The sequence below is a fragment of the Pogoniulus pusillus genome, chromosome 10, assembly GCF_015220805.1.
Source record: "Pogoniulus pusillus isolate bPogPus1 chromosome 10, bPogPus1.pri, whole genome shotgun sequence".
Lineage (NCBI taxonomy): Eukaryota > Metazoa > Chordata > Aves > Piciformes > Lybiidae > Pogoniulus > Pogoniulus pusillus.
In genome coordinates, this window is record NC_087273.1 from 33,151,797 (window position 1) to 33,178,952 (window position 27,156).

At 45.0% G+C, this 27,156-nt stretch overlaps 1 protein-coding gene across 1 annotated transcript in view; it reads right to left on the minus strand.

The window, feature by feature from the left end:
• LAMA1 (laminin subunit alpha 1) overlaps positions 1-27,156 on the minus strand; it is a 143,052-nt gene that overhangs the window by 9,512 nt on the left and 106,384 nt on the right. The window contains exons 45-59 of the mRNA XM_064150177.1: positions 23,931-24,074; positions 22,604-22,737; positions 21,656-21,806; positions 20,573-20,697; positions 18,011-18,161; positions 16,002-16,146; positions 14,335-14,476; positions 11,825-11,939; positions 11,462-11,632; positions 9,279-9,430; positions 8,635-8,820; positions 7,996-8,158; positions 5,018-5,130; positions 3,763-3,952; positions 22-180 (exon numbers count right to left, since the gene is read on the minus strand). Coding sequence (XP_064006247.1) covers positions 22-180; positions 3,763-3,952; positions 5,018-5,130; positions 7,996-8,158; positions 8,635-8,820; positions 9,279-9,430; positions 11,462-11,632; positions 11,825-11,939; positions 14,335-14,476; positions 16,002-16,146; positions 18,011-18,161; positions 20,573-20,697; positions 21,656-21,806; positions 22,604-22,737; positions 23,931-24,074 — 2,241 coding nt within the window. The remainder of the gene's footprint in view (positions 1-21; positions 181-3,762; positions 3,953-5,017; positions 5,131-7,995; positions 8,159-8,634; positions 8,821-9,278; positions 9,431-11,461; positions 11,633-11,824; positions 11,940-14,334; positions 14,477-16,001; positions 16,147-18,010; positions 18,162-20,572; positions 20,698-21,655; positions 21,807-22,603; positions 22,738-23,930; positions 24,075-27,156) is intronic.

Consider the following 27,156-nt stretch of genomic DNA (forward strand, 5'->3'; position numbering starts at 1 on the left):
CACAACTCCTAACACTCTTACATTCCCGAGGTTCTTTGGCACATAGTCCAAGGGTAGTCCTCCCACGTAGAGCTTCCCCTCCACATCCAAAGTGCTGCCATCTCCCAGAGCACTGACTGCTGCTGATTCCTCTCCATCCACGATGATTACACCTTTCCTTTTAACATATTCTGTCTTTATCTGGGGGAAAAAAAGAGCATACAAATGTCAGCCAGCGACCTGAAGCAGTCACCCAGTCATCATCTGCCAGAGAAGCAGGCAAAACAATTTCTGAGTGGTTACACTGCTTTGTCACACTGCACTGAGGCATCCCCTTGAAATAGGTTGAGGCCATTTCAGAATGCAGCTAAGCATCTAAACTGCTTCCTTGTGTCCCTAAGTCCAGCTGGATGTGAGCCAGCAGTGCAGCCAAGAAGGCCATCAGCATCCTGACCTGGATAAGCAATAGTGTGGCTAGCAGGACTAAGGAAGGGATCATCCTGCTACAGTGGGCACTGATGAGGCAGCAGCTCAAACACTGGGTAGAGTTTTGGGCCACTCATCCCAAAAATTACACTGAGGTGCTGGAGAAGGTCCAAAGAAGGTCAATGAAACTGGTGAATGGTCTGGAGAACAAGTTCTGTGAGGAGCAACTGAGGGACCTGGGGTGGTTCAGCCTGGAGAAAAGGAGACTGAAGGGAGGGAGACCTCACCCAGCTCTCTACAAGTGCCTGCAAGGTTGGAGGCAAGTGCAAACTGGTCTGTTCTCCCAAGCAGCAAGCCATAGGACCAGAGGAAACAGCCTCAAGTTGCTCCAGGGGAGGTTTAGGTTGGAGATTAGGAACAACTTCTTTCCCAGAAGGGTTGTCCTGAAACAAGCTGCCCTGGGCCAGGGTGGAGTCATCATTTCTGAGGGAATTAAAAACCTTGTAGATGTGGTGCTGAGGGACACGGTTTAGTGGTGACTTGGCAGTCATGGGTTAATGATTTGTCTTGATGATCTTCAAGGTCTTTCCCATGCAAAACTATGGTATGATTATTTAAAACTACTAGTTCATTGCCTCAGGATACATCAGTGAGTTTGAAGGAGGGAGTACTGCTCTGGTCTGCTGCACTCCAGTTGAGCCATCTCAGCTCTTTGAAGTACACCCTCCTACACTGTCATTCTGTGATGGGCTGTCTTGAATTTACTACGACCAAAAAGCTTTCCTCTTCTATCCATTTTGCTCATTCATGCCCCTGTGCCTTCACTGCATTAAAGCCAGGACTCATGAGCAGGTGAGGGACTTTATTTGAAGCCAACCAGTCCTGACATTGAGTCTTACTTGGCTTACTTTTAGCCCCACTCAGAATCCTGACCAGGTTCAACTTGTGGTTTCACGAACGCTTGGGTTGCTCAGGGGATGAAATGGGCTGCCCAGGGAGGTGGTGGAGTCACTGTCCCTGGAGGTGTTCAAGAAAAGCCTGGATGAGGCACTTAGTGCCATGGTCTAGTTGACTGGACAGGGCTGGGTGCTAGGTTGGACTGGATGAGCTTGGAAGTCTCTCCCAACCTGGTTGATTCTGATTCTCTGATAGGAGCAGATGGCAGAGAACCGTGGAAGTGCTGCTTTCAGCAGCAAGACATTATCAGTTTAAGCTGACTGTAGAGTTACTGCAACAATCAACCCAGCTGCAAAGTGCTGTGACTCAACTTCAATTCCCTCAAAAAAGGTTCAAGCTTCTGGTTTTCTGCCCTGGGTTGCAAAGGCAGATCAGCACTCACATGGAATCTGTTCACTCCTTTTTAAGAGGATAGTGTGAGGATGAGTTGTATGTGAGTTCATTTAATTGCAATCATCCAGCTGTAAATCCCAGAGCATTCCTCCTTTCAGGGTAGTCAGCAGAGCTTAGCTGGGACATCTCTCTCTGTCAGTTCACACTTACTCGTTTTTTGCTATTTATTTCTTCTGCTGATTACATACAAACAGCAAAAAGAACATTCTGCTGATCTCCAAGGTGGCTTGGAAAGGTGGCAGCTTTGTGTCTTTTTGTCACACAGAAGTCACTTAGGGTTGGGGTTTGATACGTGGAAAAAGCAAGGGAAGCTTAGCAGGATGGATATTGTCACCCTCACTTGCCTTAAGACAAAGTAATGTGGCCAGAGTGGTTTTTGAAACTCATGTAGACATCACAGTCACTTCTCTTGAAGCAAACCATGATCAACAAGAGGTGAGCTGCTCAGAACAGAGGCCCAGAAGCTAGAACAGCTCTTTTACTGAAGGCCCTGAATGCTACCTGACACCTGAAAGCTGCAGCCATAGTTTTCCTTCAAACTCTACTCAGGCCAAGTCCTGCCTCTCCAGTCCCCATTAACTGCAAATATCTACCTTTCTCATGTTGCATGAACCAAGGAAATGAAAAACTGCTTCCTTAGTAGCAGCAGCTGCTATGATGTGCTCAGGTATCAAACAAGCAGGAGAAAGCCTGCACCCACAAACCTCTTAAACGCTCAGCTCCAGATCTCTGGTAATGTAGTGCATAGCAGACCAGAGAGGCTGTGCAATTTCCATCTCTGGAGAGACTCCAAACATACCAGGACACTGTGAACCTAGACAATATGTTCTGGGTGATCCTACTTTAGTTGGGGGGGGTGGACTACATGATCTCCAGAGGCCCCTTCTGGCTCCAAACGTTCTGTGAATGGTCTCTGTGAAAAACGTCAGAGTTTTGGAGACTGGATGAGGCACTTAGTGCTGTGGTTTAGTTAATTAGAAGGTTGTAAAGGGTTGGACTCGGTGATCTATGAGGTCTCTTCCAACCCTGATGATACTGTGTGATACTGTGTTAGGTGATAAGTTGGACTTGACGATCGTAGAGTCATAGAATCAACCAGAATGAAAGAGGCCTCCAAGCTCATCCAGTCCAACCTAGCACCCAGCCCTGGCCAATCAACTAGACAATAGAATCATAGAATCAACCAAGTTGGAAGAGACCTCCAAGATCATCCAGTCCAACCTAGCACCCAGCCCTGGCCAATCAACTAGACCATGGCACTAAGTGCCCCTTCCAGTCTTTTTTTTTAACACCCCCAGGGATAGTGACTCCACCATCTCCCTGGGCAGCCCATTCCAATGGCAAATGACTCTCCCTGTCAAAAACTTCCTCCTAACATCCAGCCTAGACCTCCCTTGGCACATCTCGGAGGTCAATCTGTTAATTCTGTGTAATCCTAGACCTTTCTGTTGCCATCTTCTCTGGCAAAGATGACTATTAGCACATAGTTGGTGAACTACTTAAACTCTTAAGTAATCTGAGACACCTGACAGGAGTAGGATGCTAACACTGTGACAGGACAAGGAGTGATGGATTTAAATTAAAGAGGAAGATTTACACTATGGGGAGAAGGAAGAAATTGTTTACACTGAGGGTTGTGAGACACTGGAACAGGTTGCCCAGACTGGTGGGAGATACCCCATCTATGAACACCATTCAGGTCAAGTTGGATTGGGCTCTGAGCAACCTAATTTAGTTGCAGTTGTCCCTGCTGACTGCAGGGAGGTTGGACCAGATGACCTTCAAAGGTCTCTTCCAACTGAAAATAACCTACGATCCCAAGACTAATTAATGAACAATTAAAAATGAAATAATTACACTCAAATCCAAATTGCTCGAATTGTTTTGTGCTTTGGGTAAAACCTTTCTACTTTTGCAACACAAAAAACCACAGATGAAAAGCAGAGAAAAGCCAGCTCAGTAACCCCGAGGAAGACAAACTGCAGTACAGGATCGGTGACCACCTACCGTATGCCATTTTCCATCGTGGATAACAGCAGGGTGAAAAGCCACTGCTTTCCCTTTCCCCAGATCAAATGAGAAGTAGAGCTGCCCCCCACGAAGCTGCAGGGCTGCAAAATCCACCTGGTTTTGGTGAGCCATGTAGTAAATCAGGCCACTGGAGGCAAAGGTTCGGAGGTTCAGCTGGACGGAGAGTCTAGACAGCGGCAAACAACTCGGTGTTACTGAGAGATGCTCTGCATTGCTAAGTCTTAGCATGAAAGGGAATTCATTATTACAAAAGCCAGAAACGTAGGATTTGCATTGATTTTCAGGAAACATGATCTACAATGGCTTTCTGGACAGAAATCAGTGCTGTACCCACCAGAGACAGAAAAAAATGCTTGTCAGAGCGAGTTGGGCTTTAAGGAGGGCTGGCTCAGCTGTTAGTAACCACAGGCTTGCCTACTGCCCCTAGGAAGGAAGCAATCACAGAATAATGTGATGGCATCCACTATTGTCAGCCAAGCTTGCTGGGGTACAGTGGGCAGCCTGAGAACAGAGGGAGACTTAAAAAGGTAGAGGAGCTGACTGAGCCATTTATTACAGTCATTAGGTTCAGACTGCACAGCATCGATCCTCGGCAGTGTCCCTACATCCAACAGTTACCACAGAAGCTAAAAAGGTTCTTTTCTCAATGCCTGCAGAGGCTTCCTCAGTTGAAATCACAACCTAAAGGATGCTAATTTCATGAAAGAACACTAAGTGGTTTGCAGTCTGCATTTTGAAGGCTTTGTTGGGAGCCTCTCAAACAAATAAAAGCGGCAGAAAGGTCACATTTAAAGTCTCATTAAAAAAGATTCTCTCAGGAGCTTCAGCTCCTCAGTGACCTGAATGAAACAGACACAGAAGATGCAATTGCAGAATACCCAGTAGAGAGGGTGAGATGTCATCTGCACTGAAGGAACAGAGACCAGCTGAGCTCTGCATGTGGAAAACAGAAATCAAGAAACTCACAGAAGGGCTCTTATGTTTGCAGAGAAAAGAAAGCAGAGCTCTGACCACGACTTAAACTCACAACCACAAACCTAGGGAAGGCACATTAATGATATTGTGGTGGCTGTGATACTTTCTCCCATGAGAAGCCCACAGAAACCTCAAGTTAGGGACATGTTCAAAGCTGGCAGTGCATGAAAAGCACTCGTGAAAACCATTAGTGTGCTGCTTATAGCTCACTACAAGGTAAGACACTCTGTGCAGGTGTGATTTAGGATATACTTACTTCTTCCTGACAGTGGACTGATTGAAGAGCAGTGTTAAGTGGCTGCCTTTGGCAAGCCCAAACTGATGGGCACCTTGAACATGACCAGGTAGCTCATCTTTTGCACAAACAACCTGTTAATAGAATTACTTTATTAAGAATAGTCACAATGTACCTATGCAGAACATTATAAGGAGCACAGTTGAGCCACACGATAATCACAACATCAGAGCAACATCAACCAGTTAAACTCCCATTCTGAGCTACCTTTAGGCTCCAAAAGCATAGAATCAGAGAATGGTTTGGGTTGGAAGGGACCTTTAAAGGCCATCCAGTTCAACCCCTCCCTATGCATTCAGCAGGAGCATCCAACAGAACATGGTTCCAGGGATAGGGCGACCTGGGCTAGTGCAGCACCCTCATTGTAAAACATTTCTTCCTTCTCTCTAGTCTGAATCTCCACTCTTGTACTTTAAAGCCATCACTCTTTGGTCTGCCACAACGACCCTTCTAAAAAGTCTGTCCTCAAAGACACCAAGGTCCTGGAGTGGGACCAGAGAAGGGCAACAAAGCTGGTGAAGGAGTTGGTGAATAGGTCTTGCAAGGAACAGCTGAGGAAACTGGGGTTGTTTAGCCTGGAGAAAAGGAGGCTAAGGAGAGACCTTGCTCTCTCCAATTCCCTGAAAGGAGGTTGAAGTGAGGTGGAGGTTGGTCTTTTCTCCTCAAGTTGCACCTGGGAAGGTTTAGGTTGAATACTACAGAATCACAGAAACATTCAGGTTGGAAAAGCCCCTCAGGATCACGAAGTCCAACCAACACCCCTACTCTACAAGTCTCACTCTAAATCACATCCCCAGGTACCATATTCAAACAGCTTTTAAACACATCCAGTCACATCAGTGACTCCAACATCTCCCTGGGCAGCCCATTCCAATGCCTGGCCACTAGATTCCTAGTGCCCATTCTAAACCTACCCATTCACAACTTGAGGCTACTCCCTCTTGTTCTATCACTAATTACCTGTGAGAAGAGACCAGCAGCAGCCTCTCCACAAGGTTCTTTCAGCTAGTTGTAGACAGCAATGAGGTTTCCCCTTCCCCTCCTCTTTTTCAAACTAACCCTCCCCAGCTCCCTCAGTTGCTCTTCATAGGATTTATTCTCCAGGCCTTTTCCCAGCTTCATTGCCCTTCTCTGCATTCACTCCAGCACCTCCACATCTCTTGCATTACAGTGCTCAAAACTGAACATAAAAAAAGAAGAACCTTCTTCACTGGAAGTGTTCTCAAATACTAGAATGTGGTCCCCAGAGAGGTGTTGGAATTCCTATAGCTAGAAGTGTTTCAGAGACACAGAGATGTGGTGCTGAGAGACATGGTTTGGCACCAGGCTTGGTAGAGTTAGATAATGGTTGGAATTGATGATCTTAAAGGTCTTCTCCAACAAAAATGATTCTATGATTCTTTCTTATAGACCCTTTTATGCACTGAAAGGCTATATGAAGATCTCAGTGGATCCCTCTCTTCTCCAGGCTGAACAACTCCAACTCTCTCAGCCTATCCTCACAGCAGTGGGGTTCCACTCCTCTCATGATTTCTTCGGCCCTAGTACTAGTTCTAATCATTAAGCTATGTCTCACAGACAGCAGAGTTCTTTTCTACTGAGATCTGTTTGTAGTTTGAGAAGTATCCCTTCACCACTGCCCTGAAAGGATAGCTCTTTGGATAACAAGTGCTGGAAGAGAGGCTACAACCTCCATGTGAAAAATCTTAAGGGCTTGGAAGAAATCCTCTCCCATTTAGTGCAAATGCAGATTTTGGTGATGATCTAAGGGATGAAAAGCTACAGAGAATGAGCCAAAGCTGTGTTTCAGCTCAAAGGAGGACAGCTCATTTCTTTTTATAGGCAGGCTTGTGTGAAATGTGTAAAGATCCTCTTTGTGTTGCCACACAAAAATGATTCCAGGATGCTTTGGAAAGACTGTCATAAAGATGTGCAGCTGCAGAAAGAGAGAAGGAATTGTGGCTTTCTCTTAGGAACAGGGATTGTGGCAGAGGAAAGAGGTGCCAGGCAAGTTTCATTCAGATACTTCAGAGGAGGTTCATGCCTCCTCTTGGAAACAGAGCAGAGGCTGCACACAGGAAAATGTGAAGGCTGAGTTACACAGTCAAAGCACCATACTGTGGCAGGAACACACTAAAGATAATGGTTTCTGGGCTTCTGATCCCTCCACCTTTTCTTTTTTCAGTGCTGCTGCATGAACAATAGTAAAATAAATGATATTTTCCTTCCAAAAGGCCAACAGGCTGCTACAAAGGTTCATATCACACTTCTTCTCCAAGAAATAATAACTTCAATTCCACACTCACTTAAGTCTGCCCTAGTGAAGCCACATCTGGAGTACTGGGTCCAGTGTTGGGATGCCCAGGTCAAGAGAGATAGGGAAGAGAGTCCAGTGGAGGTTACAAAGATGCTGGGGGAACTGGACCATCTCAGAGAGGAGGAAAGGCTGAGAGACCTGGCAATGTTGAGTATGGAGAAGAACAGACTGAGAGGGGATATTCTCAATGCTCAGCAAGAGGGTGAGGGGGTAAGAGGATGTGGCCAGACTCTTTTCAGTGGTGCCCTGTGACAGGACAAGGGACAATGAGCACAAACTGAAACCCAGGAGGTTCCATTTGAACACGAGGGAGAAGCTCTTTGTTGTGAGGAGGCATAAGCCCTGGAGCAGGCTGCCCAGAGAGGTTGTGGAGCCTCCTTTTCTGCAGAGATTCCAAACCTACCTGGACATTGCGATCCTGGACAAGCTGGTGTGGGTGACCCTCATTTAGCAGACGCCAGATGATCTCCAGAGGTCCCTTTCAATCCCCACTGTTCTGTGAGTCTTTGAACCACACCACACAAGAAGCAAACACACACAGTCTGTACCTCTCTACATGGCTCAACTGCACCTTGCTGTTGAACTCTGCTGTAAGAGACAGGAACTTTCATGTAATACATACTTTTTTTGTGTCTGCAAGAGGTCTCAGGGGAAGTGGGAAAGCCTGAAGTTCAGGTTGGATCTCAAGGTCTTCTGGCCATATGGCTGGTTTAGGCTTCTCTGACAAAAAGCAGCTGTCCAACTCCACATGTTCATACTTCATGGAAGTGGTGAAATACAAAAGCCTGGGTTTAAAGCAAAAACACAACACCTTACTTTTTAAGAAGTGAAACCCCAGAGCTCTTAAGCACAAGGGAGAGTATTTTCCAGGCACTTTGAGCAGCAAGAGGAAGAAGGACAAGAAGCAGCATGGCTGGGACACACAAAGATTGAGGGGTGGCAAATGATCTGTTTGTGGAAGGATGCTAACAGGCAGTATTTGTGGGAAAGCACTGTCTGTGAACGTGCATTGAATTACAGCAGAGAAAGTTGGATTTTCTGCAGTGTCTCTCCACATATTAAAGACACTTTTAAATGCTACTTGGAAATGCAGTTGCTAACTCTTGTTTTCTGCCTGCTACAAGACCCAGACCATCAAGTATCAGGTTTGGGTTAAGTTAAAACCCAGGCAAACAGACAATGTCATGGAAGAGGTTACAAACTGCAATAATTAGCAATTATGAATGTTTCCCAAACCAGGGCAGCTACTCCTCTGACTTACTCCTTGTTAAAAATCAGGTTGCTGATGCAGCCATGAAAAGAATCAACCATTTTGAGCCCTAACATGCCCTCTCCTGCTGGAATGCCACCCGCATACAAGTTGGAAATATTCATGGGGCTCATTTCTGCTGATGAACCAAGCCTCAGTTCCACAGGGTTACTCTCATCCACTTGCACGGTTATGATCCTGAAAAAGATAAAGCAGGGGAAAAAACATTCAAGTAGTGCCCCAGACATTCGTTTGCAAATGAAAAACATTCCTCTCAACCTCAAAAATGTCCTAAGAAATAAAGATTCCAATGCTTTGGTAACCTTTTGAGTGTCTTAGAGCTAGAAGATCTCCTTTAGATAACATTTAGCATGTGGACTACTGTCAAATACCTTGCTAAATTATTTAGATAGCTCTGCTTTTCTCTGATACTATTTAGTATCCTTTACTCAAGCGGCCCCCCAAGATGTTGAGAGCTTTTAACTACCGCTTCATCAGTGGCTGTATGCTGTAGACAATTACCATGTAAATCAGAACATCTCCATTAACAGCAGAAAGACACAGCCCTGATTGTTCAACCTAAAGAGCTGGCAAAGGCAGCTCCTGGGGGAACAGAGCGAGCTGACAAAGGCACACAGTAATTAACCAGGGAGTACCTCTTGCTCCGGATCAGGATGACAGAGTGTTCTTGTCCATCACTGTACGTTCCATTAGCAGCCTGAAGAGTCACTTTCCTAGTACTTGCTCTATCTCCAGCATTAACATGCACGGCTAGCTGACCATCAATCAGCATGATGGAAAAGAAGGGCTGTGGATTTAACCAGAAGATTCAGTTTTAACTACAACTTCATTTGCTGCCACTCAGGCTTTAACTTGGAAAAGAAAAAAAAAATCACCTCCAAATGAGCTGTAAGCAAACCTTTTAACCAAACTCAAAGACTAGTAGGGATGTGTTGGTGCTTTTTAACCAAACAAACCTTTTAACCAGACTCAAAGCCTAGTAGGGATGTGTTGGTGCTTTTTAACCAAACAAACCTTCTAACCAGACTCAAAGCCTAGTAGGGATGTGTTGGTGCCTTTGAACCAAACAAACCTTTTAACCAGACTCAAAGCCTAGAGGGATGTACCAGACTCAAAGCCTAGAGGGATGTGTTGGTGCTTTTAGCCAGACTCAAAGACTAGTAGGGATGTGTTGGTGCTTTTTAACCAAACAAACCTTTTAACCAAACTCAAAGACTAGTAGGGATGTGTTGGTGCTTTTTAACCAAACAAACCTTCTAACCAGACTCAAAGCCTAGTAGGGATGTGTTGGTGCCTTTGAACCAAACAAACCTTTTAACCAGACTCAAAGCCTAGAGGGATGTACCAGACTCAAAGCCTAGAGGGATGTGTTGGTGCTTTTAGCCAGACTCAAAGACTAGTAGGAATGTGTTGGTGCCTTTGAACCAAACAAACCTTTTAACCAAACTCAAAGACTAGTAGGGATGTGTTGGTGCTTTTAGCCAGACTCAAAGACTAGTAGGGATGTGTTGGTGCTTTTTAACCAAACAAACCTTTTAACCAGCCTCAAAGACTAGTAGGGATGTGTTGGTGCTTTTAGCCAGCCTCAAAGACTAGTAGGGATGTGTTGGTGCTTTTTAACCAAACACACCTTTTAACCAGACTCAAAGCCTAGTAGGAATGTGTTGGTGCTTTTAGCCAGACTCAAAGACTAGTAGGAATGTGTTGGTGCCTTTGAACCAAACACACCTTTTAACCAGACTCAAAGCCTAATAGGGATGTGTTGGTGCTTTTAGCCAGACTCAAAGACTAGTAGGAATGTGTTGGTGCCTTTTAACCAAACACACCTTTTAACCAGCCTCAAAGACTAGTAGGGATGTGTTGGTGCTTTTTGACCAAACAAACCTTTTAACCAGCCTCAAAGACTAGTAGGGATGTGTTGGTGCTTTTCAACCAAACAAACCTTTTAACCAAACTCAAAGACTAGTAGGGATGTGTTGGTGCTTTTTAACCAAACAAACCTTTTAACCAAACTCAAAGACTAGTAGGGATGTGTTGGTGCTTTTTAACCAAACAAACCTTTTAACCAAACTCAAAGACTAGTAAGGATGTGTTGGTGCTTTTTAACCAAACAAATCTTCTAACCAGCCTCAAAGACTAGTAGGGATGTGTTTGCACCCTCTGAGAGTGCAAAGCCTTCTAAAAGAGAACAGGAGAGCTGGAAATTTCTCTGATGGTGATAAAACCTCAGGTAAAGTTACAGGTTTTTGCACTACCACCACCTTTCTACTCCCCTTAGAGGAAGGAAGCAAGGGGCAGATATTCCTTCAAAGACTTTGTCCTCGGATTCCAGAAGCAACAAAAGTCTGCTAGATATGAGAAAGCTCTTCAAACCCTTCAGTAGCTTATTCAGACTAACAGAAGGGGAAAGTGACACTCTCTGTGTGTTTCATATGCAGTTTTCCTCCCTGTTGCAAGACATTTTGGGTCCTAATAAGCATGGTAGGTGCCTGTTAACTGATCCTTCACCTCTCCTCTGCTACAGTAAGGATGATAGAATGGGTTGGAAAGACACCTAAAGGGCACTTAGTCCAACCTCTCTGCAGCAAGCAGAGACATCTTCAACTGGAGTAAGCTGCTCAGAACCCTATCAAACCCAACCTGCAGTAGTTCCAGGGGTGTGGCTTCTACCATTATCCTCTGTTCCTCATCTAGCCTCTGTATTTGGGCCTTTTTAAGCCAAATTAGTCTCATTCTTTGCAATTAGAGAGTCATAAAACCTGACTTGATGTTACATAACAAAACCCACAACCAAATCATTTGCGTTTCCAGCACTTGCCAAATGAGCTTGTCTGCGTCGGCGCCTTCCCAGTCCCCTGCTGAGTCCAGCAAGGATGATGCCACTGCTGTTCTTTGTAGCAAAAGTTGCCATCAGTTCTGATTCGGGGCTCAAGGACTTGGGTGCCAACTCAATGTAGCCACTGCTGAAGATGCTCACACTACGAATAGGCTGTTCAGTGAGGAAGAGAAATAATCACCAGCTTGACCCGTATCTACGACCCAGTAAGAACAAAACATTTCAAGCATAGATTGGAGGATCTTTGAGTTTTTTTCAGGATTTTCCATTTCAGCTCACTACATTTTGCCAAGGGCATTATTATTCCTCGTTCAGATCAAGTCACAAAGCCTGAAAGCCTCCTACCTCCAATAAACAGCCTTGTCTTACTCCGTAGGAATTTCTAAGCAAGTCAAACGTCGAACGGGATATTTCCAGGTTCTTGATGCATCCCACATACATTCTACTGCTAAGACCTTTCCTGAAACACAAAACAAAGCCTTTTTTTTTCCCCCCTTTTTCTTTTGGAATCTCCTGAGTGAAAAGAGAAAGTTGTCTTCACTAAGAAGCAGCAAGACCTGTTTTAGAGAATGCAGTTAGTCCAGTGCAAGGGAAACAGAGGTCATTTGGTTTTTACTCTCAGCAGGCATGAATCCTAACCTGAAAAAGAGTCATAGAATAAGTCAGGGTTGGAAAGGACCACAAGGATCATCTAGTTCCAACCCCCCTGCCATGCCAAGGGACACCCTACCCTAGAGCAGGCTGCCCACAGCCTCATCCAGCCTGGCCTTAAACACCTCCAGGGATGGAGCCTCAACCACCTCCCTGGGCAACCCATTCCAGGCTCTCACCACTCTCATGCTGAAGAACTTCCTCCTCACGTCCAGTTTGAACCTACCCACCTCCAGCTTTGCTCCATTCCCCCTAGTCCTGTCACTGGTAGCCTAAAAAGTCCCTCTCCAGCTTTTCTGTAGGCTCCCTTCAGATACTGGAAGGCCACAAGAAGGTCATCTCAGAGCCTCCTCTTCTCGAGACTGAACAGCTCCAACTCTTCCAGTCTGTCCTCATAGCAGAGGTTCTCCAGCCCTCTGATCACCCTTGTGGCCCTTCTCTAGATATGCTCCAGCATATAGAGTCAGATAGCATCATCTCCAAATGGAAACACACCACTGTGCAGCGCTGCATGGCCAAGCCAGGTCATTTTCCAGGCCTTTAAGGTGATGCCTAATTGGGTTGCAGGTTTGAGTTAGAGAAATCCAATGTTGTCCCTGCCATAATCCCTTACAGGCTGCTCTGCCAGCAAAGATTACTAAGTCTGCACCTCTGCTATAACAGCAAGGAAACAAATATTGTCCTGGAATTCACCATATTGTCAAGAGCATTCAGACAATTTAATTGGATTTTTGTTGCCATGTTTATCCTTTCAAAGTGAAGCTACTGGAAGAAACAGGACTTTACAAGGTCAGCAGGGATGTGCAATGCAAAAGCTATAAACCAGAGACAGACTCTCAAATACTTATTTGTAATGTTTTTTGTTGATCTCCTCTGGGCCAAGTTTCAAAAGTGAATACAAGAATCCCAGCTTGATGGGAACTAGAAAGGGCTTTTGGAGATCATCTAATCCAATCCCCCCTGCTAGAGCAAGGGCACCAAACTTGCTGAGGGTACACTCCATCCCCTCATCCAGGTTATTGATGAAGATGTTGAACCAGACTGGACCCAGCATTGACCCCTGGGGAACACCATTAGCTACAGGTCTCCTACTGGACTCTGCACCACTGATCACAATCCTCTGAGCTCTGTTGTTTAGCCAGTTCACAGTCCACCTTTCTCTCCACTTTTTTAAAGCAGACTTCCTAGGCTTGCCTACAAGGATGCTATAGAAGAGTGTCAAAAGCCTTGCTATAGTCAAAGCTGGCAACATCCACTGCTCTCCCTTTATCTACCCATCCAGTCACACCACAGCTAGCAGATTAGTCAAACATGATTTCCCTTTGGCAAATCCATGCTGGGTGCTCCTCATAGAATCATAGAACCAACCAGGTTGGAAGAGACCTCCAAGATCATCCAGTACAACCTATCCCTCAGCCCTAGCCAGTCAACTAGACCATGGCACTAAGTGCCTCATCCAGTCTTTTCTTGAACACCTCCAGGGATGGTGTCACAACCTTCTTTTATTTCATGTGCTTAGAGATGACCTCCAGAATGAGCTGCTCCATCACCTCTGCAGGGATGGATGTGAGGCTGAATGGTGTGCAGTTTCCCTTCTTGCTCTTTCAGAAGACTGGAGCAATCTTTGCTTTCATCCAGTCCTCAGGAGCCTCTCTCCTCTTCCATGATCTTGTGAAAATGGTGGAGAGTGGCAGAACACCAACACCAGCCAGCTCCCTTAGACCTGCAGGGGCCCCATGGGTTTGTGGGTGTTCAGTTTGATTAAATTATCTATAACCTAATCCTCACTGACCAGAGGGAAGGCTTCCTTCCAGCAGGCTTTCCCTCTTACTTCCAAGGTCTGGGATTCCTGAGGGCTGGTCTTAAGAGTAAAGACTGAAGTGAAGAAGGCATTCAGTTACTCTGTCCTCTCTACATCCTCTGTCACCTCACTCAGCACTGGGCTCACATTTTCCCTATTCTTCCTTTTGCCATTTATGTATTTGCAGAGGCTTTTCTTGCTCTCTTTTACATCCTTTGTCAGATTGACCTCCAAGAGAGCTTTGGCCATTCTTGATGTGTTCCTACACTTCCTGACAACATTCCTATAATTCTGCCAACTGCCCAGTCCCTTTTTCCACACATTATAAACTTCTTTCTTCCACACATTATAAACTTCTTTCTTCCCCCTGGCTTTTCTTAGCAGCAATTAAAGGACACTCTACCTCACAGCCCTTGATCTTGGCAGTCCACCAATGAAGATTGGGTCCTTATCAGAGCGGTTCAGGTCCGAGGCAACCCCAGGAGATTCTCCTTGCTTGGTTTCTTTGTAATTAAGGTTATATGCATCCGTGACTGCCAAAATTCCTGCAAAGATGAGAAAGTAAAGATCTGGACAAAGACACAAGTAGACAATCTTCCACTCTGGCAACTTTGTCTTTAATAAAGGAAAAGGTATTCATTGACTCAAACACATATGGACAATCTTCTTATTTTATAGAGTGAGTAAATTGTGCTTCCTTCTATTCTGTTAAATTCCTTCATGGTTCCCTGCCAAAACCAAATCTGGAGAGGTCTACAGGAAAAAAAAATGCATATAAATATACATCTGAGAAGATGTTATAGCTATTAACATGTATTATTTTTAATGCAGAGCTTCCCAATCAGAGCCCCCAAAATACTATTGCACTAGGGACTACTAAAACTCAAGACAGACAACATGATCCTGGGTACAAAGAAAAGGTAATCACAAAATGCTTTACAAACCCTCCAGGAATGGGGATTCCATCACTGCCCTGGGCAGCCTATTCATAGAATCAGCCAGGTTGGAAGAGACCTCCAAGATCAGCCAGGCCAACGTAGCACCCAGCCCTAGCCAGTCATCTAGACCATGGCACTAAATGCCTCATCCAGTCTTCTCTTGAACACCTCCCTGGGCAGCCCATTCCAATGGCAAATCACTCTGCCTGTGAAGAACTTCCTCTAACTCTCTCTGTGAAGAACTACCCCTATTGCCAGGGCTTCACAACCCTTTTGGGGAAGAAATTGTTCCTAATGTCCTGAAAGCATTCTATGAAGACCCACAAAGGTCATCCAGTTCAACACCCCTGCAAGAGACATCTTCACCTGCAGCTGCTCATAGCCCCAAACAAGCTGACCTGGAACGTTTGCAGGGATGTGGCATCTACCACTTCTCTGGGTAACCTGGGCCACTGTCTCACCACCCTCACTGTAAAAAAGCATTCTTCCAAATCTTAAATCTATGTCAGTCAAAATTCTGAAGCAGGTGTAAAATCTAAGTCTAAAATCTAAGTCCATCACTTTTGATGCTCTTTCAGTAAAGAGATTTATATATGCGCAGATCACAGAATCAGAAAAGGATTGGCTTGGAAGTGACTTAGAAAGGTCATCTAGTCCAACCCCATTGTCTGAGAAGGCAAATCCTGCTAGATCAGGTTGCCCAGAGCCCTGTCTAGCCTGACCACAAGTATCTCTACAGATGAGCCCTCAGCTATCTCCATGGGCAACCTGTTCCAGTGTTCCAGCACCTTCACGGTAAAGAACTTCCTCTTAATGTCCAATCTAAATCTACTCTTCCCTAATTTAAAACCATTGCCCTTCATCCTCTCACCACAGGCCTCAGTAAACAGCCTTCCTGCAGGCCCCCTTCACGTGGAAGTAACCTTTCTAAATCTGTTTTTTGCATCATAGAGCTGTGGGCAGCATCACAAATAGCCTGCGAGTGGCCCTTTTAAACCTCTTCCCCGCCATCTCCATTATCCTGCTTGGTGTCCAATAATTGAAACTAAAACTGTACCATTGAGGACAAGATCCACTGGAAAAAGAACACAAACAAACCTGGCTTTGGTTTTTAACCCAGCCTGTAGCTCACCTTGCTTCTTGTTGCGACTGAAGGAAATTTTATACCACGTCCCATTGTTGTAACGGTTTTCTGTTGTCAGAGCAAGAGGTCCCGAACCCAGGTCAACAGTCAGCCTCACTTTGCCATCAACAAGCTCAAGGGACAAGAAATCTCTCTGTGAGGAAGAATAAAACCAAACCAACAACACAAAAACAAACAGATTAAATTCCTGATTATAAGTTCTTCCTCGGCAGGTTTGGCAACTCCTGTACCTGGACTATTCCTTTGGCCCAAGCCATGCTTAGGAAAAGGAAGCTACATCTACCTCCCAAGGGTGACTTCTTGTTTTGTTTTGGTGGATTTTTTCACTTAAATGCACCCTGGGTCTTGATTACTCAGCAAAGGAAGGTTTAAATAACAAATGTGGTGTTTGCTTGCTTTTTTTCTGGGGTTTTTTTGGGGATGAAGTTGAGAATAATTTTGTTTGCCTGTGACTGGCATATGATAAAACATGACCGTGCTCTTTCTGCAAGAAGCAGAGAGCTTCTTCACTCTCTGAAAGAGACTTTCTGATTTTTATAGACAGTGCTCCCTCTGCAGTGTAAACCTTAAATCAGGTGTCAGAGAATCATAGAATTGGGGTGGGAGAGAGCTTGAACAACATCAAGCCCAATCGTTATTCCAATGCTGACACATCCGCCACTAAACCATGCCCCTCAACGCTACATCTACTTGGCTTTTAAATCCCTTCAGGGAGAGGGGCTCCACCACTGGGTTGGGCAGCCTGTTCCAGTGTTTGAGAACCCTTTTGGGGAAAAAAAGTGTTTCTCATGTCAAACATAAACCTTCCTTGGTGCAATCTGAGGCCTTTTTCTCTCATTTGTCACTTGAGAGAAGAGGCAAACACCCACCGTGCTCCAACCTCCTTTCAGGGAGTTGTAGAGAATGAGGTCTCCTCTGAGCCTCTCTTTCTACAGGCTAAATAACCCCAGGTCCTTCAGCTGCTCCTCAAAAGACTTGTGCTCCAGATCCTTTACCACCTCAACTGCCCTTCTGTGAACCCACTCCAGCACCTCAGTATCCTTCTTGGAATGAGGGACCCAAAGCTGAACAGTTATCTGAGGTGTGGCCTCACCAGTGCAGAATACAGTCACTGCAGTAGTCCTGCTGACCACAATGTTGCTGATCCAAACCAGGGTGCTCCTGGCCTTCTTGACCACCTGGGCACACACTGACTCATCCTTAGATGGCTGTTGACCAACAACTCCAGGTCCTTTTCCACCAGGGAAGGTGGAAATACATCGTGCAATGTATTCAGGGAGTACATAAAGCAAAAGATAATGCAGTGACTCTGAAACAATTTGTAGCTGAACAGAGCTTCATGGAAAGACAACCACCAGCTATGTATGCAGTAAACTGCATGACATGACAATGAAGGTCTGGAGATGGGTCTAGGTTGTAGTGCTGCTACAGAGAGATTTCATTCATTTCAATTTCCTGAATTCCCATTGGATGTATTTAATTCAAGAAGCCTCTTCAACATAGAATCATAGAATCAACCAGGTTGGAAGAGACCTCCAAGATCATCCAGCCCAACCTATCCCCCAGCCCTATCCAGTCAACTAGACCACATTACACTGTTCTCCTGCAAACTCAGTCCCAAAAGATTCTACTTCCTACAAAGTTGACCAGAACTAGCTGGTGGCCCCTGCTGTTTCTTTTTCTTGCCTTTAGTTAAAACAATCATTCATTTTAGTCTAGAATTAAAATAAATTATGAAGGATTATTTTTATTGCTTAATTTTGCCCTTATATGTTAAGATTTGCTCCAAAGATTTATCTCTGTGGTTCCTATCTTTACTGTTTTTGCTTATGATGTCAGTGTCAAGTGATAATCTACACAAAGATTTGCTTTAATATATGTAGGCTGAAAAATGAAATCATAGAATGGTTGGATGGGACCTCTGGCATCTTTGAAATAGCAAAGATCAAGAAGTGATCATGAGAGGTGCAGCTTAAGGATCTGATCTATTTGCTTACAGTGCCATTTGAAGCAAGATACAGAAGCAGCCCATTAGGAGAAAAGGTGCTGAAATATATGATGATCTGAGTCACTGTTGAGCGAAGTGCCTTCTCCACAACAGAGTATCCACTGCCATCAAAATGGAATGAAGTGTCCTCATCCTGTGGGCTACAGAAGCAGAAAGCAGAGTTTAAAATCCTAGCTTTAAAACTGCATCAGTTTGTGCAGGTTCCAGGCATTAGGATAAGAGACTTGAATCCAGGTTATGCATAACTGAAGGACTCCAGCCAAAGGCCACTTTGATCACAGAATCTCACAACAGCTGTTTTAGCTTGCTGGGATTCTGTGGAGAAAAAGTAGCTGTGGGGAAGGATGTACACAAGATAAAAATCATTCTTTCTTGATGTATCACAGAACTCCAACAACTCCTTAAGAGAGATAATAGTTGTTACAACACACAGAATCCCAGTATGGTAGGGGTTTGGAAAGGACCTCCAGAGATCATCTAGTTCAACCAACCTGCTAAAGCAGGGGCACCCACAGCAGGTTGCCCAGGATCACAATGTCCAGATGGGTCTGGAGTCTCTCCAGAAAAGGAGACTCCACAACCTCTTTGGGCAGCCTGCTTCAGAGATCCAGCACCCTCACAGCAAAGAGGTTTTTCCCTCTCGGTCAGATGGAACCTCCCAGGTTCCAGTTTGTGCCCATTGCCACTTGTCCTGTCCATGGGCACTGCTGAAAAGAGTCTGGCTTCATGCTCTTGCACCCCACCCTTTAGCTCTTGCTGAGCACTGAGAAGAACCTCTCTCAGGCTGCTCTTCTCCAGGCTAAACAGCCCCAGGTCCCTCAAGCTTTGCTCCTCACAAAGATGCTCCAATCCCTTCAGTATCTTTGTAGCCAGTACTCTATGCAGTACTTTCTTATCTCCAATGAAGTGGGGAGCCTAGAACTGGTCCCAGGACTCCAGATATGTCCTCACTAAGGCAGAGTAGAGAGGGAGAAGAACCTCCCATCACCTGCTCTCCACATTTCAGTTAATACACCTCAGGAGACCGTTGGCCTTATTGGCTACGAGGGCACACCACTGGCTTGTGGTGAACTTGCTGTCCACCAGCACTCCCAGGTCATTCTCCTTGGAGCTACTTTCCAGCAGCTCAACTCCTCACCTGCACTGCTGCAGGAGGTTATTCCTCCACAGGTGCAGGACTCTACACTTGCCCTTGTTGAACACCCTCTTACTTAAATTATGTGATCCTTTTATTAAAGGGCTTTCCACAACTGCTTTTCCACTACACATTTATCAGTCCCTTTCCTTACAACAGAATACTTGGAAAAAACATCTCAGACGATCAAGCAGCACCACCTGCTGTCTGCATGGGAAACATCTTGCAAAAGGGAACATGGTCTGGTATACTTCTTTTCAGCTCCTTCAACATGAAACAAGCACAGCCTGTAAACCCCTTCCACAGTGATTACAGGGCCAATGGCAAGCTCAGTGGCTCCACTTCTGCTATGTCTTTATTTTATTTGATTTTAATTTTTAATTCTATTTTTTCTATTTCCATTCTACCTATTTCCATTCCATTCTACCAATTTCCATTCCATTCTACCAATTTCCATTCCATTCTACCAATTTCCATTCCATTCTACCAATTTCCATTCCATTCTATTTCCATTCCATTCTACCTATTTCCATTCCATTCTACCAATTTCCATTCCATTCTACCAATTTCCATTCCATTCTACCAATTTCCATTCCATTCTACCAATTTCCATTCCATTCTACCAATTTCCATTCCATCCTACCTATTTCCATTCCATCCTACCTATTTCCATTCCATCCTACCTATTTCCATTCCCAGACAATTCCCATTATATTTCTATTCCATTCCATTCCTATGCTATTTCAATTCCCATTCCATTTCTATTCTATTCCCATTCCATTCCTATTCTATTCCCATTCTATTCCTATTCCATTCCATTCCCATTCCCATTCCATTCTCTTTTATTTCTTTTCCATTCATTTTATTTTTTGGAATCATAGAATGGTTTAGGTTGGAAATGACCTCAAAGCTCATCCAGTTCCAACCCCCCCCACCATAGGCAGGGACACTTCCCACTAGAACAGGTAGCTCAAGGCCTCAGTCTAACCTGGGCCTTGAACACCTCCAGGAAGGTGTATTGTATTTTATTTTATTCTACTTTATTTTATTCTTTATTAACATATATTTTTTATGAGTGCTTTACACTGTTTCTTACCTTGGAAAGAACAGATTTGTCTTTCAGAGAAGCAAAAGAAATTGCTCCAAACTGGTATGCTTCACTGCCAGTCCCTACTTTCCATGCATAAAACAGAATCCCTCTGACAAAGTGATTAATAAGTGGTAACATTCCATAAAATGAAACTATTTGACACTGCTGGCAGATGCAGATGAGCATGTTCACAACTGAAGCTTAATGATCAATGAAACACTGCAGTTTTTCTGAGTTCATTATTTTTAGCTAGGACAGAAATTTATACTCCAGCTGTAAATGACTCTAAATCTATGACAAAAGAACAAGAGAGTGAGGTGAAATACCTTCCAAAACAGCCACTGCACTTGCCCTCTCTTTCCAAGTAGTTCCAAAGACCGATGGATTTGCCATTCAGGGACGCCTCTCCCATGCACCCTTTGAAGTGGGTCACCTTAACAGCAGGAGATTTCTGCCAGACAAGAAATCCTTCATGAATACAACTCATGTCAAGAACTCAGTAAATTATGCTGCATAATTTTTGCTTGCTTGTTTTCCTTGAACTCTAATGTTATTAGATATAAATCATATCAGAAGAACAACATGGTTTAGCATAACTATTAACAGTGGCCATTTAAATCATAATAAATTAGCTCTGCAGCAAGTAAAAAAGTAAAATAATGATGTCCTTGACCTACTTAGATACTTCATGGCATGAATAACAATGGGAAACTAAAAGAAGAAGGAAAAGGAAAGCAAATTCACTGTGTAATGTCTATGGATCATGAATGCACACGCAGCCCCTGCTGGGAATTTGCAGGGAAAATTAACTTAGGGATGCTGGAACATCCTTTGAGGATCTTTTGCTTCAGAGCCTCTCACGTAAGCAATTCATGCAACCACTTCTAAGTCAAAAGTGTATCTTGCACATGGTGTTTTAGGTTGGGAACTATGGGGTTAAAAAATCCTCTAGGGACTAGAGGAGCCCAGGGGGTGGACACAGGGAAGTGTGAAATTGTTATTCAATCCCATAACTCTGCTATCTCTTTATAAGCTGGCAGTGAGGCCAACTCACTCCCCTCTCCCTCCTGCCTGTTGTCTCTGGTGGGAACTACTTATCAGGGTAAAAATCTAAGGAGTGAGCCTGGTTGGGGCCTCCAGAGGCTTTGCTGGGATCTATGGGTAGCAGAAGTACTGGAGGGGGAGGACTGGAGCACCAGGGATTGTAGATTAGTTCTGGGTTGGGGGGAAATTCAAGGGGGTCACTAATGTGTCCCGTATATGCTCCATCATTTTTTTCTGTATCTTTCCTTTCAAATACAATTCTCATTTCTCTCCAATTCATTTGCAAGAGTCTCATTCTGTCAGCTCTTAGAACACCATGACACGTGATAAAACCACTTTGCAGATGGCTGCCCTCAGGATTTAACCTTGATCTGCCCTCCAAGCCCTCCAATAAACATGCGGGTTGATTTGTTAACATCCAGTATGGTGCCCGGCCCCGGAGAGGTCCCAGATCTGGGTGAAGGCTTCTGGTTTGAGTTGGTTTCCTCTATGCTGAGTGTTCCTGTTCTTCCAAACCTGCCAAGGATGAATGAGTGCTTTTAGACATCATAGAATCAGATCACAGAATGATAGAATGGTTTGGGACCTTAAAAGTCATCTAGTTCCAATCCCCCTGTCCTGGGCAGGGACAGCTTCCACTAGACCAGGTTGATGGTTTGGGTTGGGAGGGACCTTAAAGGTCATCTGGTTCCAACCCACCTGCCCTGGGCAGGGACAGCTTCCACTAGACCAGGTTGATGGTTTGGGTTGGGAGGGACTTTAAAGGTCATCTGGTTCCAACCCACCAGCCCTGGGCAGGGACAGCTTCCACTAGACCAGGTTGATGGTTTGGGTTGGGAGGGACTTTAAAGGTCATCTGGTTCCAACCCACCAGCCCTGGGCAGGGACAGCTTCCACTAGACCAGGTTGATGGTTTGGGTTGGAAGGGACTTTAAAGGTCATCTGGTTCCAACCCACCAGCCCTGGGCAGGGACAGCTTCCACTAGACCAGGTTGATGGTTTGGGTTGGAAGGGACTTTAAAGGTCATCTGGTTCCAACCCACCTTCCACTACACCAGGTTGCCAAAGGCCTCATCCAACCTGGCCTTGAGCACTTCCAGGGAGGGAGCATGACAATTAATCAACACATTCTACTGGTTTCTATTGAAGGACAATAAAGAAAACTTCTCATGGAGAACTTAGAAGATGGTTTGTGTTCTTCATATGCTCACTCGCTAAACACCTGGACAGTTCTACAACACAGCCCCCACTAAAGAAAAGTAATACTAATGGATTTTCCTACTCAGCACTCACACCATCCTCAGTTTCATTACCTGGTTGCATGTATTCTGTGCCATTTGTTATTGTCAACTGGAAAATCAGGGTATTCCACTCTTGTTGGTCCAGAGCCCAAGTCCCAGAGAAGAGCTACCTTACCCCGACGCATCTCCAGTGCGAGGAAGTCTGGCTGAAAAACAACAGAGCTCCTTCAAAGGCACAGCACTGAAGGTGTAGCTTCTCTTCTGTGCAAATCTGTCCTCTTTTAGTTTCAAAACATTACCCCTTGTCCTGTCACATGGGGCCCTGATAAAAACTTTCCTATAAGCCCCTCTTTAAATACCAAAAAGCCACAAAAAGGTCTCCTTGCAGTCTTCTCTTCTCCAGGCTGAACAACCCCAGCTCTCTCAGCCTGTCCTCACAGCAGAGGGCTTCCAGTCCTTACATCATTGTTGTGGCCTCTCGACCTGCTCAGACAGGTTCATATCTGCAGAGGTGGACACAGCATTGCAGATGAGGTCTCAGCAGAGCAGAGGGGCAGAACCCCATTCCTCCACCTCCTGGACAGTTGTCTCCTCAACTGTGAGAACACATTTCTAGCTCATGTCCAACTTTTTGTCACCAGCACCCCAAGTCACTCTCCACAGGGCTGCTCTCATCCCTTCATTCCCCAGCCTGGGGAATGGCCTGGCCCAAGTGCTGGATGTTGGCACTTGTTCTTGTTGAATCTCATGAGGTTCACATAGACCTCTCTCTTGAGCTTGTCCTTCTGAATGATATTCCATCCCTCAGATGTGACAACCTCACCACTCAGCTTGGTGTCACCTGTAAAACTGCTAAGAGTGTTCTTGGGGCCACTGTTTATGTCACTGATGAAGTTATTGAACAGCACTGGTCCCAGTAGAGCCTCCTGAGGGACACCACTTGTCCTGAATCTGTCTGCACATAAAACTGTTGACCACTACCCTCTGGATATGACCATCCAACCAGTTCACTAACCACCAAAATGTCCACCCATCAGATCCATCTCTCTGCAGTTTAGAGAGAAGGAGGTCGTGGGGCATAGAGCCAAATGCCTTACAGAAGTCCAGATAGATGACATTCAGAGTTATTCCCTTGTCCACTGATGTAGTCTCTCCATCACAGAGGATTTTCATGACATGGCCAAGAAGCAGAGCTAAGGAATCAGATTTTTCTATTTTCTACCTTTGAAGACCTCTAAGGAATCATCTAAGGCACACAAATATTTCCACCCCTAGTGAACACATTTGGCAGGGGCCCCAATCAGAGACCTAGTTTGAAGCAAAGTAGGAAAAAAAAACTTACAAATGGTCATTTAAAAGATTTATCATCACCTTCAGCACATGGATGCCAGAAACTTACCTTTCCATTGCTGCCCAGGTAGAACAGAAGGTTATCTGGTTCAGTAGTTTTCATATTGAGTGTCAAGGTGTTGTAATTGGTAGATGAAATCTGGGGCTGGTAGGCTCGAATGCAATCTCTGTCTGCTGACACTGCAACTTTAATCTGGGGGGAGGAGGAGAAAGTGGTATTTGAACAAGTCTCAGTGTACATTTCTATCTGGAATATATACTTAGCTTCTGATCAAACCATCTGCTGAGATAATTTCATGCCATCTAATTAGTGCTGAGTTACATCTTACCAATCTCCTAGGTTTCACTTGACAAAGAGATTCACAAATAGAGAAGAATGAAATCTGCCCCAATTCACTCATTCAGTTAGGAGATTTGAAGCCAGGAAAGTGAAACTGTCTAATTACCTCTGAAAATAACAATAAATCTTAGGTCAGAAGCTCATAGATCAGTAAAAGTCATGGTAGTAATAGCAGAAAATAATGATTCAGAAAATCTATTGCTCTAATCTTTAAAGTTAAATGCAATCTTAGAGTGCAGAAACTCCGATTCCTGTTGTCCTCCCACCAACTCCCTTGAATATTGCCTGGTCTATTGATGAGGGCATTGATCCAAATGAATCATAGAATCAACCAGGTTGGAAGAGACCTCCAAGATCATCCAGGCCAACCTAGCACCCAGCCCTAGCCAGTCAACCAGACCATAGCACTAAGTGCCTCAGCCAGGCTTTGCTTCAACACCTCCAGGGATGGTGACTCCACCACCTCCCTGGGCAGCCCATTCCAATGCCAATCACTCTCTCTGACAACAACTTCCTCCTAACATCCAGCCTATACCTACCCCAGCACAACTTGAGACTGTGTCCCCTTGTTCTATTGCTGGTTGCCTGGGAGAAGAGGCTAACCCCCACCTGGCTACAGCCTCCCTTCAGGTAGTTGTAGACAGCAATGAGGTCACCCCTGAGCCTCCTCTTCTCCAGGCTAAACAACCCCAGCTCCCTCAGCCCCTCCTCATAGGGTTTGTGTTCCAGGCCCTTCACCAGCTTTGTTGCCCTTCTCTGGATACCTTCCAGCACCTCAACATCTCTCTTGAATTGAGGGGCCCAGAACTGGACACAGTACTCAAGGTGTGGCCTGACCAGTGCTGAGTACAGGGGAAGAGTAACCTCCCTTGTCCTACTGGCCACACTGTTCCTGATGCAGGCCAATGCAGCCAAACTCCAGGGAATTTGCTATTACAATGACAAAAACTTGTTTTAACCACAGAATTAGCTTCAGCAGATTCATTGAATATGCCCAGAACAAGTGAATACATCAAGCACAGTTTTGCATGAAGACCACAGATACAGCAAGTTTCTCTCCTCTACTCAAAGTTTGGTTTGGTTTTCTGTAAGCTGTCAAAATTGGAAAAGGGGATTTTGCTAATAGCTCTTTTCACCCTGCCAGGAACCTCTGTGGTTTATGACATGTTTGAAAATACTCCTCCCTTGCTTCCTCGATGGATTCATTAAGCTGCAGCAGCCTGTGACAGCGAAGCAGCAACCAGAAAATTAAAGAGATTTGCAGAAAGAACCCAAAGCCTTTTAATTTTGAAAACAAAAGCCTCCCTAAAACTTACAGTCACATCCCCACACTAAAGCCAAAGGCATACCCAAAATTACTGAGTGCAAAGCCATTTCCCCTCACAGTTTAATGAGGTCCATGGGCCAGTTGGATTCACTGTTGTCATCTTGAAGAGGGGGAGTACAAATTTCTAAACAAGGATATTTGTTTTCAAGCATTCAATTAGCATTGAATGGTTTGGGTTGAAGGGCTTTGTAAAGGTCACCTAGTCCAAACCCTTTGCAGTGAGCAGCTTCAGCTAGAGCAGGTTTTGGATGCTGGGCAGCTTCTTGCAGAGAACATATGGATGTGGCAAGGAAATAGATTACAAATGTATTGATGGGATCAATATTTTGGGTAAAAAAACGTGTAATGTGACTTGATGTTATACAGAAATATCCCACAGCAAGCTGTAAAATAAGCTTACAGACATCCTAAAAGAATGGCAGCACCACCTCCTCTCTTCTCTGGCAGCAAAGTATCTCTGTGATTGCTTTCTGACATCATAAATGTGATTATTTTTTTATGGGAAACAAAAGCAAACAGTAAATAACTAACTGAAGCTGGAAGTAAAACATGTATTAAGAGCCAGTGCTCTTGGACTTTAATAAGACCCTGGGACACCAGGGACTCAGAGACATTAGGACTATCTCAAAGCATCACAGAATGGTTTAGGTCGCAGAAGACTTTACATTAAGTCAGCACTATGAAGTCCACCACTAAACAGAACAAGGGGGGACAGTCTCAAGTTGTGCCAGGGGAAGTATAGGCTGGACATTAGGAGGAAGTTGTTGGCAGAGAGAGTGATTGGCATTGGAATGGGCTGCCCAGGGAGGTGGTGGAGTCACTGTCCCTGGAGGTGTTCGAGAAAAGCCTGGATGAGGCACTTAGTGCCATGGTGTAGTTGATTGGACAGGGCTGGGTGCTAGGTTGGCCTGGATGATCTTGGAGGTCTCTTCCAACCTGGTTGATTCTATGACTTAATCTGATTCTAAACCATGTCCCTTAGCAGCACATCTACACAGCTCTTCAATTCTCCCAGGGGTGGGGAAGCCACCAATGCCCTGGGCACTCTGTTCCAGGGCTTAACAACCCTTTTGGGGAAGAACTTGTTCATAATGCTCAACTTCAACCTCCCCTGGAGCAACTTGAGGCTGTTTTCTCTTACCCTATCTCTTGTTGTGTGGGAGAAGAAACTGACCCCCACCACACTCCAACTTCCTTTCAGGCAGTTGTAGAGAGAGAGAAGGTCTCTCCTCAGTCTCCTTTCCTATCCCAGTTCTCTCATCTGCTCCTCACAACCTGTATGCTGCAGATCTTTCACCAACTTTATTGTCCTTCTTTGGACACGCTCCAGCACCTCAACATCTTTCTTAGAGTGAGGGACCCAAAACTCAACACAGTAGTTGAGGTGTGGTCTCAGCAGTGCTGAGTACAGGGGAGCGACCACTGGCCTTTTCCTGCTGGCCACACTATTGCTGATCCAAACCAGGATGCTGTTGGCCTTCTTGGCCACCTGAGTACACTGCTGCCTCATCTTCAGCCAGTTGTCCATGAACGCTCCCAAGTCCTTTTCCACTGGGCAGCTTTCCAGTCACTCTGCCCTAACCCTGAAAGCATTCATAGGGTTGTTGT